The sequence below is a fragment of the Brachyistius frenatus genome, unplaced genomic scaffold (genome assembly GCF_029030835.1).
Source record: "Brachyistius frenatus isolate BFR_SWC_R1_liver_20210118 unplaced genomic scaffold, ASM2903083v1 Contig_28, whole genome shotgun sequence".
Classification (NCBI taxonomy): domain Eukaryota; kingdom Metazoa; phylum Chordata; class Actinopteri; family Embiotocidae; genus Brachyistius; species Brachyistius frenatus.
In genome coordinates this window covers 2,378,720-2,391,603 of record NW_027210627.1, presented here as the reverse complement: position 1 = coordinate 2,391,603, position 12,884 = coordinate 2,378,720, and the positions used below count along the sequence as shown (strand labels likewise).

Here is a 12,884-nt window from a genome sequence, read left to right as displayed (position 1 = left end):
TGTGCTTCTAATACCATATTATCCTCCGTTAATATAGGCACGGCTGCAATTCACAAGGCAACAAATACACAATTCTGTCTGTTGGGGTTTTTTACTTGTTAGTCTCTTAAATATTATTTTCAGAAATAAATCATACCCGCCTATTTGATCGGCTACTATCAAAAGTGACCACGATCACCCTAGTGGAGTACAGTCACGGTGGCCGAGAGGTTAAGGCGTTGGACTCGAAATCCAATGGGGTTTCCCCGCACAGGTTCGAATCCTGTTCGTGACGAAGTTTTTTTTTTTTTTTTTTTTCTTTTGCAGCTCTTTTGAATCACAAAACAAGCTCAATAGATTTGGACGTTCACCAATGTTTTATTGTGTGATTTACACATTCACAATAACTGCTGTTTACCTACTATTTAAACGTGTTTTTACGCCCAACCACTCGGAGTCTGTCTGTTGAAACAGGCATTGATTGCAAAACAAAAAGGACTAGCTGAGCTATCTAAAGCTTGTGAATTGAGTTACATCTTTAAAAAAAATAAAAATAATTACACCATCATCATCATTCTTATATTTTTTGTTTTTGGTACACTGAACTCTCACATTATGATCTCTTCTCGCGTTGTTTGTGAACGGGATCTGCTTGGTACAAACCAACCGCTTTCCTCCTGAACTAAAAAAAAAAAAAAAAAAAAGTGGGAATATTATCTGCAGACATTTGTGGCTTGAATATATACTTCAAGTAATAAAAGTCGGATAAATTAGCAATATACTCGGACTCGTTTCTATATATATAAAAAAAAAGATATCAAAGGAAATCTCTACGGATAACCCCCCCCCCCCTGATGTAGGATAATGGAACTGCCCGACTTAGATAAATTTTACCGGCAGTCCACGCTGACGTAGTTTTCGGGGCATCATTGAAGGAGGGAGGAGCAGAGAGAGTGATCATCACCAGCTCGGCTCGTTAAACAAATAAACAGGCTTTAATATTCTTTAGATATAAATCATCGGGCCTTTCGAGACAGATTGCGTCGTTAGGTGTTCACCTTGTTACGAACTAGAGCCACACAAAGGAAATGAGGTCGATCGGCTCGTTTTGACCAAATCACACCTGTGAACACGTCTCCGACCGGCCGCACCGCCGCGGTCCTCCCCGGGGTTGGTGGAGGATGAAGCCGCCGTCGTGGTGATGATCGTCGCGGTGAACGAGACTCGTGTTTCTGGGACGTTGAACGCGGGCAGCTAACGGCGAGCTAGCCGAGTGTTCCTCAGTAAAAGCGACCGAGCGAGTTAAAGTCGTCCCGCTGAGAGGCTCGGTGAGCTGCTGTCTTTTTGGTGTTTGTTTTTGATCACCTTGAATGTAGTCGATAGTCTAAAGAAAACCAGCCTTTTTTGTTTCTAACATAACCGTCGAGGTAAAGTTAGTGTGGGAAGTAGCTTGGTTAGCATTTGGCTAACGTGCTAATCGGTTAGCCGAGCTGAAGCTAAAGTAAATATCTGTCCATCAGGACCAGCTCGTGTCCTCGTGTCGTCGGTCCTCCAGACTACAGATGGCGGCCCCGACAAACGAGGCCGTGTTCCTCATCAAGGACGTGAAGCCCGGCTCGAAAAATTTAAACATCGTTTTCATCGTTTTGGAAATAGGTGAGTAGTTAGAGAGAGAGAGGCTAAAGCTAAGCTAAAGCTCTCTCTGTCTCTCTCTCTCTCTCTGTCTCTGTCTCTGTCTCTCTCCGTCTCTCTCTGTGTCTCTGTCTCTCTGTGTCTCTCTCTCTCTGTCTCTGTGTCTCTCTCCCCCTCTCTCTGTCTCTCTCTCTCTGTCTCTGTGTCTCTCTCTCTGTCTCTGTGTCTCTCTCCGTCCCCCGTCCCCCTCTCTCTCTCTCCATCAACTCTTGTTCTTAAAGTGACCAGCCAAGTGAACTCTCAGTTGAACACCATCAACAGTGTTTCTATCATGACGTTAATATCTACATTTGGTCATTTTATAGTTATAATAGTGGTTTTAATACGGTTGTCCTGTCCCCCTGTCCCCCCCTCCTCCTCCTCCTCCTCGAACTCCTTGTTGTTTTGTGTTATTAGGACGAGTCACGAAAACGAAAGATGGCCACGAGGTGCGCTCGTGCAAGGTTGCAGACAAGAGCGGGAGCATAGCCATCTCCGTTTGGGACGAACTGGGAACCCTGATTCAGCCGGGGGACATCATCAAGCTGACCAGAGGGTAGGACTGGGTGTCCCGTGCAAGGCGAAGTGACATCAGCACTACTACTGGGTTTATTTTTAAATCTGCTGTGTGTCCGTATGTAAATACTCACATTTAGTGGTGACAGACCTGTACAAGTTTTTTTTTTCTTTTTTCTTGACGTTCAGGATTTGTAGTTGCATGTTTGTCCCCGTTTGTGACATGTGATTTCTGTCAGGTATGCGTCCATATGGAAAGGCTGTCTGACCCTGTACACTGGAAGAGGAGGGGATCTTCAGAAGATTGGAGAGTGAGTAGCTGCCACATATCTATTTATACTTAAGTACTTGTAGTTGCATACACCCCCCCCCCCTACCCCCCTCCTTTATAAAACACCTGGGCTTTTTGTTCAAGTTTAGTGCTGGTGAAAAGTAACCAAGTACATTTACTCAAGTGCTGCAACAAGCTTTTACAATACAACATGTTAAAGATTCATGTTAACCCCCCTTTTTTTTTTTTTTTTTTTTTCATTCTGATATCCTTCAAAAAACTGGTTATAAAGTAGTTCAAACCGGTTCCTGTATCAGACTGAGCACTTTCACACTGCTTACACACTGATGCTTCAGTATTAACAGTCTAATGATGTCATGTATATTAATACATTAGTCACAGAGACCAAACCAGTACTTTTACTTTTACATTTAAAGGGAAGAAATCATATTTACTCTGGCTTTTATGGTTCTTTTGATAAAATAATAATAATAGTTAAAAAAAAAATGAGACTATGACGAGTGCAATACAACTTTCATCCCAAACCGAACAATGTTATGTTAAAGTACGAGTGTCTTTTGTAGGTTCTGCATGGTGTATTCAGAAGTGCCCAACTTCAGCGAACCAAACCCAGAGCTGCTAACCCAAACGAACCAGCAAAACAAGTCTGTGAGTAGCCATTTAAAACCCGCTGTCAACAAATGTGCCATCTCCTCCAGAGTGGGTGCAGATCGTAAGTCACAGCACTGTGGTCACCGATGTTCTCACTCCAGTAAGGACGTCCTCTGAAGAACTCAAATCTGCTGTCCACGTTTTAACCGATCATTTTTTGGAAGACCAGTTCTGGACCCGCTTGTGTTTTGACTTGTTTGTCAAACTCTTTTTTTTTTTTTTTTTTTTATTAAATTTGTGCATTTGTCCTTCTCTGCTGTATCCACAGTGGAACTGTGTTAAAGGTGACATTGTCCTCCCCCCCCCTCCCCCTCAACAGGGTAAGCCTGACCAGAACCAGAGGGGAAACTCTCCGCCCAATCAGAATTCAGGTACACCTGCCCCACCAGGTCAGTAACATTTCCCTTTTATTCAAACAAACCACCGGCAGAGTTGTGCATGCTCCGTACAATATTACACTCGCTACGTACTCTCAACAAATCTTAACGTTTGCATTCATACAACGTATTTTTGATTGATCAAATGAAATGACGTGAAGGTCTCACAAAGCCACTGTATAGCTGCCTTTTTTCTTTTTTTTTTTTTTTTTAATTCAAATTTGACACGAGACACTCATTGCTTGAGTTTCTTTTAATGTGGGCAGGTGACACCGTGGGGCTTTTTGCCAGCACACAATTTGACTTGTCAATGTAGGTGAAGTACAGATGTTATTAATGCCTTTGTCAATGCCTCTGTGTCTCAATAAGCCTTGGCAGTGTGACACTGAGTCAGTGCACAATACTGGGACCCTGAATCCAAAGGCAAGTTTATTTATGTAGCATAATTTGTACACATTGGTAATCGAAATTGTTTTATAAATTGGCAGAATTAATTTCAGTTCAGTTTTATAGAGATAGCTTGATAGATTGATTTGAAAATAATAATAATAATAATTCATTTTATTTGTATGGCGCTTTCCAAGATCCTCAAATGTGCTTTCCAGGTTAAAATGATCAACATAACACACGCGAATATATGGCACAATGTCAGTCGCATTTAAAAGCAGCTCTGAAAAGGTGGGTTTTGAGTAGAGGTTTGAACGTGGACAAAACGGTGGTGCAGTGGTTAGCACTGTCACCTCACAGCAAAAAAGGTTCCGGGTTCGAATCCGGTCCTGGGCCTTTCTGTGCGGAGTTTGCATGTTCTCCCTGTGCTTGCGTGGGTTCTCTCCGGGTTCTCCGGCTTCCTCCCATCGTCCAAAAACATGCACCTCAGGTCGGGTTACCTGGCGCCGCTCTAGTGGCAGCCTGCTGCAGCATCTCCCCCCCCCTGAGAGCCCCCCTGCTGTAGTGAAGAAATTTCCCCTCGGGGATTAATAAAGTGTATCAAATAAAAAATGATCGAGGAAAAAAAAAAGGAATGGATGGATTCAAATCAGAGCTAATCTCAGTCCACTTTAGAGAACACGGGTGAGGCCGTACAATATAACTGAGAGAAAGCCCATAAATCCCCTTGAAGCAAGCACTTGGCTACACAGAGAGAGAGAGAGAGAATAACCTTCCTTTTTAACAGGAAGAAACCTCCCGACAGAACCGCACTCAAGGTGGGCGACCATCTGCCTCCACCTGTTGGGTGAGGGGAGAGCGGAAAGGGAAAGGCGCAGGGGACACGACAAAACAGTAAACACTTTGAGACCGGTCGCTGCAAACCAGGAACATGCAGCTCCGGAGTCGGAGATGCCCGGAGAGAGAGAGAGGGGGGGGGGGGGGGGGGACACAAACTACAGGAGTGAAGAGACACGAAGTTAATCACATTCAGTTCTGTCATGTAAATGTTGGAGGAGTGAAAAAAAAAAAAAAAAGGTAGTAGCGCTTCAGAAACGTTAAAGCTAAAAGAACAGGGGGGGGGGGGGGGTGCATTCAATCAGTTAATAAAAACCTTTATTTATACTTATGTTTTTTTTATTTATTTATTTATTTTTTATTTTACTTTTGTGAAAATGATCACATCAAGGATGAAATGCTTTAACTTGCCAGTTTTTTAGTGTGAGGACCTAATTGGACTTCTCAACCCGCAGGTAACGGTGCCATGCCGCCGTTCGGCAACAACAACAACAACAACCCAGCAGCCGGCGGCGCGCCCCGCGACCCCGCGTTTGGGAGCGTCGGGCGACCCAACGGTCGGTCTCCTGGCAACGGAGCGCCTCCGGTCACCGCTGCTGGACCCCCGGCAGCCACAAAGTCCTCAGTTACCATTAGCAACGGCAGGGACCCGCGACGTGCCAAAAGATGAAATTGGGGATGAGGGGGGATCATGTGGAGGGGACGGGGAAGGAAAAAAAAAAAAAAACTATGGACATCCCGATTCCCCCCCACCCCCCCGGCTCCTCCTTAACCCCGTCTGCCCCCCTTCTCCATCACGGCTTTTCAAAACGACCACGTTAGGGACTACTTGCATACATTTTATACAGGCTGACGTAGTCAGATGTGTCGTTTTTATCGCGCGCGGCGCTCTCGCTGAGCAGCCCAGCGTGCTCGCGTCTACGCCGGGACTTCCCTGCGTCATCGATGGAGGCCCGGTGGTTTGAGTTGTGGTAAGCTTCTCGGCCTGCACCCACATCCTCTGAATCTCACTGCAAATTTTGCCAGTTCTGTGCCAGTGTTACCTTCCCCACGCACCCAACCTGACGCGCCCTCACCCCCCTCCCTCCCTCCCTCCCTGTCTTATGTTCCCTCAAACTACACACCCTACTTGAACACTCGATGCACTTTCTTCTCTTAATTTATGTTGAGGCTTGTCATTTTAAATCAGGAAATCAGTTTCTGCTTTGTTTTTTTTTGTTGTTGTTGTTTTGTATTTTTTATTTTTTTTAGTGGAAAAAGGCCTTAAGTTGTTGTGGAGTTCTTGGACTGAACGCCCAAGTGAAATTCTTCTAAGGGTCTTCCCTCTCTTAACCAAACTGTATCCGAAGTGACTCTGTGAAAGCAAAGGTGTTAGTTTTGAAATTTTAACGACAGGTAGGTAGATTGATATTAAACAGGTTTTTTTGTTTTGTTTGTTTTTGTTTTCATGTTTTTTTTTTGTTTTTTCTCTCTTGTTTGCCATCAGCTGTACCTTAATGGAGGTGGGACCACTTAAAAACGGGCAAAATGGTTCACCAAATATATTTTAGAGCAATTTCGCTGCCGCATTTTGGGGTTTCTGTTGTCTGCTTGAGAACTTAAGTTACAACAAATATCAATAAAATATACGTCATGTTGGCTATACTGCACGTAAGCAGCCTTTTATAGAGATATGGCAAGAAGATTTTTTCTTTTTTTTTTTTTTACCTTTACATGCAAAGACCTTGTGTGGAGATCATTTCTTCTGCCGGCGTTGGTGAAAACCTTTCAGTTCGCCTTCGTACGTCAGAACATTTGTGGAGAAGTTTGAATACAAATCAGCCCTTAAACGCCTGCCATGCTGTGAACTGCCACCTAGAGCCCCTTGCTGTTACTAGCCAAGCATTTCATTCTACAGCACCACCTAGTGCCTAGGAAAACAAATTACACTTTCTTTTTTTTTTTCTTCTTCTTCTTCTTTCTTTTTTTTTGAGCCCGAAAGCATTTGCATTGTTATAGTTTGAAACGATGCGCTGCACTCAACCAAATCCTGCTTTTCTTCATGTCCTTTGTTGCACCAAGCACCTAAACATTATGGCTCTTCTGGATGTTAAAGTCGCCCCTTTTCACTTGCGCTTTTTTTTTTTTTTTTTTTTCCCCCAACCAATCATCCAAGGATGAAAATAGCTTTTGAATGAGATTATTGTACATGTGGCGCAGATTTTTTAAATTGCACAAAGGCATCTAGTTAGTCTGAAAGCGTCTCTGTTCTGTGGGTGGACCGCAAGTGGAGCAACATTTTCGAGTAGTTTAGAAGTGGCCAAGTAGGGACGAGCAGACACGAACCCATCTGTCCTACTGCTTCGTCTGTGAGGACGTGAGGACTGAAATAGAGCTTTGGGAACATTTTTTTTTTTTTATAGCGAATGCTTTCCAAAAGCCATTCCTAATGTGACATTTAGCCAAAAACAAAAACATTTAAGGCTGAGATTCTCATAAAAAATATGACGAGGTAGTTAAAAATGCTCTTATCTAAATTCTCTTTAGTTTCTTTGGCACAACAAACCCTCCCCAACCTCTTGAGTCTTTCGCTGATTCATTTGAAGAATTTTCACCGTTTTACTTCTCGTACACCGTTCAGGCTGTCGGGGAAAGCAATTACCCGACACTCCTCACGACGTTACAAAATACACCGCACCTTTTTACAGCACATCTAAGCAATGTTAGCTACTAGATTGAAAATCCTCTCCCATTCTTTCACCTCACTTCTTTAAAGAAATCCTCACTCTCATGCGGTCAAGTGCCTGAATATTTCAGCTACACTTCAAGCCTTTTTCAAAAAGTCGACCTTTGACCCATCCTTTAAAAAAAAAAAAGACTTTTGACAAGCACTGTATCAATTTCCTTTTTTTTTTTTGCAGATGTCTCCCAGATCTATTTCTTATTAACTCCCATCAAAACGACACGCAAAATACAATCCTGTCTTACAGGCGTTTAAAACTGATATTCATAAAAGACTTTTCCCTACAGTTGAACTGTTAAATTTAGAGGCTATTATGACAAGTTCAGACTCTCCGATGAGCACATTTGCCCCCCCATTAATGTTCTCTTATCCTCCTCCATTAAAACCAAGTGCAGGAATTTCGGTGTCGTCTTTGACAGCGAACTGTCTTGACCGGTCTTGTTTCCTGCACTTCAGTAATATTTCAAAAACGACATCCTTTCAACCGCACTTTCAACTACAGGATGATTGTAACTTTCTGGATTCCCCGTCTGTCCAAACTTTTAACTTGTCAAAACTACTGCAGCAAGAATGCTTTCTTTTTTTTTTAAATCCAATGAACTAATTCACATTATACCAATTTTCGAAATCTGCACTGGTTTAGAACTGATTTTTTTTTTTTTTTTTTAATAAATTCAATGGTTTATTTTGAAGGCACACTTGAGGGTTGGCCCCTGATTACATCTCTGATATGCTAATCCCTTTCGAGCCTGATTGCAGCCCGACGTCCTCCAGCAGAGATCTGTTAATGTTCAAGGCTGACGACTATTTTTCCTCTCTTAAAATCTCTGTTAGAAATATCCTCTTTCAGAAGTGCATTCTTTTAATAATCTTTTTGTTTCATGTTTTTAGTGTTCTAGTACAACCATGTTTAAACATCCCTTATTATTTCTGTATTATGTACCTTTTTTTTCTCTCTCTCTCTTCTCTCTTGGTGTTGACGTCTTTGCGAAACACTTTTTTAAAGTGCTACAACCAGAAATCACTATTGGTATTTATCTCGATCATTTTTTATGATTTTTTTTTTTTTTTTTTTTTTCACAATCCCACAGGGATCATATGCTGAAAACGCGTTTACGGACTTCCGCTGGAGTTTAGAATAAAAACAAAACACTTGTGACACTGGAAGTTGAAACACACGAGAAGTGCGGCAGGACGTGATGCTCGGCGCTCATGTGTCAACTGGGATGCGTGTCATGAGCTGGGAACTTCCTCAGCGGCAGTAATCAAGCGGAAGCGTGGTTTCATCATGTGGTCTATGATATTTCAAATTTCACTGCGCTCTCAGATGTCAACATAGAGGGTTCAGCCCGTTTCAATGACTTTATAACGAATCAAGATATTTAATATTTCTAAAATGTATGGAAGAATTGCGCATGGGATCATCTTTATTTTTGTATGCATGTAGGGTAATATATATTCGTTCCCTATATGAACGATAGGTTAACAAATAAACAGGATCCATGTTACAAAACTGAGGACCAGGCTAAACTGAAATAACAATGTGAGTTTAACACTTCTAGTATACTGCAGTTCTTGAGCACCTTTTTTTTCATCCGTTTTGTCGTTTGTTTTGAATCGGTAAACCTCATGCTTTCTCTTTCAATTTTGCACGCAGTGTGACAGCAGATCTCATGATGCCAATGATTCATAACATGTCTTGGGTTTGTTAAAGGGGGAAGCACTGTTGTTTTGGAATAAACAAACAATGACTATGAAAAATAGTTCATATTGATGCATAAACAAAAATTCAGCCCAAAAAAAAAAAAAAAAATTGAACCAACAATGAAAAAAAACCCGTTATATATTACGGTAAAATGAAATATTACTAAGGGTAGTATCCACTGCATAAATCCAAAATAGGATTGGAAACGGACACCTCCCTGTTTGAATTCTTGAGCAAATCCTAATCTGCATGTATGAGGCTTTGGTGGGAGGGGTGTAGAGACATACAGTGTTTGTTCTTTGTCTCCTTGTGACATAAACTCAGAGCCTCCCGCGAAGAAGACACCACGATGACTGGTGAGTAGTTTCATCCTTAGAAATACAATGCGCATGTACTGATTTATTTTTGATGCGCGTATTCTTAGCAAACAGGCAGTTGGAGCATTTGTACCCCTTCATACCTTTGTAAAATATGTCATAAAAATAACACACTTTCTTTGTGTAGCGCTTTTCTGAACTTCAGTTACAAAGTGCTTCACGTACAATAAGCCATTAAAACGAAACTACAAGTGAATTGTAACGAGTCCTGACAACGCAAATCAACGAAAATCTGCTGATTTCAGTTGATTTTAGTGCTCAACTCGTTTCTTTTATACCCTGTTTTAATTCGTTTTTGTCGTTGCTCTGTACGCTCATTGTGTTGCTAAGGCTTGTTACAATTCACTTGTAGTTTCATTTTAATGGCTTATTGTATGTGAAGCACTTTGTAACTGTAGTTTAGAAAAGCGCTATACAAATAAAGTTCATCGTTATTATTAAGGGTCTCCGATAAAAGTATGTTTAAGAAGAGATTTAAAAGATGTCACTGACTGCAGACCTTTATTTCCTCAGGCAGCTCCTTCCATAACTTGGGGGGTGGGGGGGCTCTGACTGAAAATGCTTTGTCAATGTTAGTTTTAAGATGTAACAGGAAATTAAATGCTTTTTTTTTTTTTTTTTTTTTTTTTTGGGGGGTGGTCTAACATTCAGTCTTGATTTTTTTTTTTTTTTTGTCCTCAGATCCAAACACATCTTCTTTTACGTTCAACTTTAGCTCAATTTACGACGAACTCAACTTCACTTACAATGAATCCGAGTTTTACTGGGATCCCGCCACGGAGCCCTGCGGCGCCACGGCCATCCCAGACGTTGCGATGTATGCAGTCAGCGCATTTTACGTCACCGTCTTCCTGTTGGCGATTCCCGGAAACCTGATAGTGGGGCTCGTGATTGTCCTTAACAAGCAGCCGCTGCTCCCCTCCGACCTCTACCTCCTCCACCTGACGGTCGCCGACCTTCTGCTGGCCGTCACCCTCCCGTTCTGGGCGACCGCTGTTACGCAAGGCTGGGTGTTTGGAGATGCGATGTGCAAAATGGTCACCGTCCTCCAAGAGCTGAGCTTCTACTCGAGCATCCTCTTCCTGACTTGCATCAGTATGGACCGTTACCTGGTGATCGTACGAGCCATGGAGACGCGCAAGACCGACCGCCAGCGGGTCAGCTGGGGAGTTTGTGCTGCTGTCTGGGCTGTCGGAGCGCTTTTTTCTCTGCCGGGCTTGTTCAGTTCTTCTTTCCGTTCTCAAAACTCGAGCCACATAGTGTGCACCGAGAAATACGACTCCAGCAACGCTGACGAGTGGCGGCTGGCCACCAGAATTTGTCGCCACACTTTGGGTTTTGTCATCCCCCTGGCCATCATGCTGCCCTCTTACGGAATAACCATCAGGCGCCTCCTTCACATCCGCAGGGGGTTTCAGCGGCAACGGGCCATGAAGGTGATCGTGTTCGTGGTCGTCGCCTTCCTGCTTTGTTGGACGCCGTACCACATTGCGGTGATGGCAGACACGTTTTTCAGGACAAAGCTGGTGCCCTACCGTTGCCCGGCGAGGATGGCGGTGGATCGGGCCATGTTTGCCACCCAGAGCCTGGGCCTGCTTCACAGCTGTGTAAACCCAGTGCTGTACGCGTTTGTGGGCGAGAAGTTCAGGAAGAGGCTGCTGCAGGTCATGAAGAACGTGGGCATCGTGGACAGAGCGTCAGGGACGAGAGCCAGCAGGTCTTCGCTGTCATCAGAAATCACATCAACATTTATTTGAGAACACCAATGGGACACTTTAAGCCTTTAAACATTCACTCTTTCTTTTTCTTTTTTACCAAAAAAAAAAAAAAAAATGCTTGAAACATTATGTTTGTTTGACTTTTATGCTAAAAAAAAACAAAAAAATAGTGTACGGGAACAAGTACGTTCCCCTACAGGCGACAGGCAGCTACTGTTCGCACTCGTACTTCAAGGTAAAGAACTATTGCTGCTGCTGTTATTGAGGCTTTGTGCATTCAAACAATGATATAATCATCAATGCCTTTCAAAATACAGCAGCAGAACTTTCACTGTGGTAAGATAAGTTGATCACGTCGGTGTATTTACTGCAAGATCTCAAGTTTTGGACAACAAAATACAAGGTTTTATTGTTCTCTGCTTTTATATCGCAGCACATGTTTGAAGGACTTCAATTAAATGATTTTTTTTTTAAAATGTTTTTTAAGTTTTACATATCTTTTGCTTAGAGTTACCTTAAACACAAAATATTTTGGAAATACTTTTTGCAGCTTTGTTTTGTCCTTTCATCCTGTTTTAACTCGGCTTTGGTTTGTCAACATTTCAGGAAATGCTGCAACAGGTTTTTTTTTGTTTTTTTTTTACCTGCGGTTAGTTATTAAAATCCCCTCTCTTTCCTCACATATGTCTACTGAGGAAACTGCGAAAATCAAGCCTTTCAAAATTCTTTTTCAAGCATGAGAATATTTCAAGCAGCTGGAGAGGCAATTCAAAACTGTGGGAAAAACTATTGAATCTTGAGTTCAATTGTTAATTAAATGTGTTAAATGTTCAAATCTGGCCCATTTGCGAACAGAATGTGAAAATGATTGTGAATGATTCCTACCGTGCTGAGCTCCATCTGAATTTGTATAGAAAAATATTCATATTTTTGTATGACTTTCTGACTTTTTGATTATTTAACTGAAGACAGCTGGTTGTCTTTTACATGTAGTGTCTCTGTACAGTTGAAACCATCATTAAACATGGTATAAGCATCATAACATCCACTCTTGCTTGTGCTTTCTTGTTTGTGATTAATATAAGACCACTGAGTCACTTCTTATTTCACGAAAGATAATGCTTTTGACTTGGAACAGCTGATTGAAGACAAATCCAAAACCAAAGAATATTTGTTTTCCTTTTTTTTTTTTTTTTTTTCTTTCTATGTTAACAACCTCACAGCTGGTTTGGAAGAGAGGAAAAAAGCAGAAGTTGCGATGACTGCACCAAGTCAGAGGCAGCATTTTCTCCCTGATTTCAGAGAAGAGCAGCTGCAGGCACAGCTGCTTGAAAGAAAAAAAATATAAGTAAGAAAAACAGAAGAAGAATATGTAGCTTTTACACAAGTATTTCCACTTAAGTTTAATGTATCCCACAAAGCCAAATCCTAACTTACATAGTTGGGGTAATTCAGCTTTATCTTGTCGACATAATTGAACAATTAGTTATCTGTTATTTAAGAGAAAAATGGTTTTCATTTTCTATAAACTAGAACAACACACACTAAATTCAACAGATCTATCAATAAAGCATTACATTTGTTACAGTTGACCAGTTTTTCTGGAAAGAATGTCCATATTACTACTACTACCACCACTGCTGCCACTACTA

The 12,884-nt window shown here is 41.9% G+C and overlaps 2 protein-coding genes and 1 non-coding gene across 5 annotated transcripts; all 3 read left to right on the top strand.

The window, feature by feature from the left end:
- The first annotated feature begins 192 nt into the window (after positions 1-192).
- trnas-cga (transfer RNA serine (anticodon CGA)) lies at positions 193-274 on the top strand. The gene has a single exon. It is a non-coding gene; the product is annotated as a tRNA-Ser (tRNA).
- Positions 275-913: 639 nt separating this feature from the next.
- Positions 914-5,382, top strand: nabp1a (nucleic acid binding protein 1a). Of its 2 annotated transcripts, none has more exons than XM_069698921.1 (6): positions 914-1,635; positions 2,068-2,206; positions 2,406-2,477; positions 3,022-3,106; positions 3,429-3,498; positions 5,166-5,382. In XM_069698921.1, exons 1-6 carry the CDS (start codon positions 1,542-1,544, stop codon positions 5,378-5,380), a joined length of 675 nt encoding a protein of 224 aa, XP_069555022.1. In that variant the 5' UTR covers positions 914-1,541; the 3' UTR covers positions 5,381-5,382. The 2 variants fall into 2 exon arrangements, with proteins under 2 accessions (XP_069555022.1, XP_069555021.1); XM_069698920.1 differs by having other exon boundaries at positions 5,139-5,382.
- Positions 5,383-7,575: 2,193 nt separating this feature from the next.
- On the top strand, positions 7,576-12,274 carry LOC138621105 (C-X-C chemokine receptor type 2-like). 2 transcript variants are annotated; one of them, XM_069698916.1, is made up of 2 exons: positions 7,576-8,462; positions 10,230-12,274. In XM_069698916.1, the coding sequence occupies exon 2, from the start codon at positions 10,330-10,332 to the stop codon at positions 11,269-11,271; it is 942 nt and encodes a 313-aa protein (XP_069555017.1). In that variant the 5' UTR covers positions 7,576-8,462; positions 10,230-10,329; the 3' UTR covers positions 11,272-12,274. The 2 variants fall into 2 exon arrangements, with proteins under 2 accessions (XP_069555017.1, XP_069555016.1); XM_069698915.1 differs by lacking the exon at positions 7,576-8,462 and adding an exon at positions 9,064-9,493 and having other exon boundaries at positions 10,196-12,274.
- The last annotated feature ends 610 nt before the right edge of the window (positions 12,275-12,884 follow it).

Bases quoted from the DNA above. Each gene is read 5' to 3' on its own strand.
- nabp1a (XM_069698920.1), top strand. From the start codon at position 1,542: ATGGCGGCCCCGACAAACGAGGCCGTGTTCCTCATCAAGGACGTGAAG. The intron at 2,207-2,405 runs GTAGGACTGGGT...GATTTCTGTCAG, and splicing joins ATCATCAAGCTGACCAGAGG to GTATGCGTCCATATGGAAAG. The intron at 3,107-3,428 runs GTGAGTAGCCAT...CCCCCTCAACAG, and splicing joins CGAACCAGCAAAACAAGTCT to GGTAAGCCTGACCAGAACCA.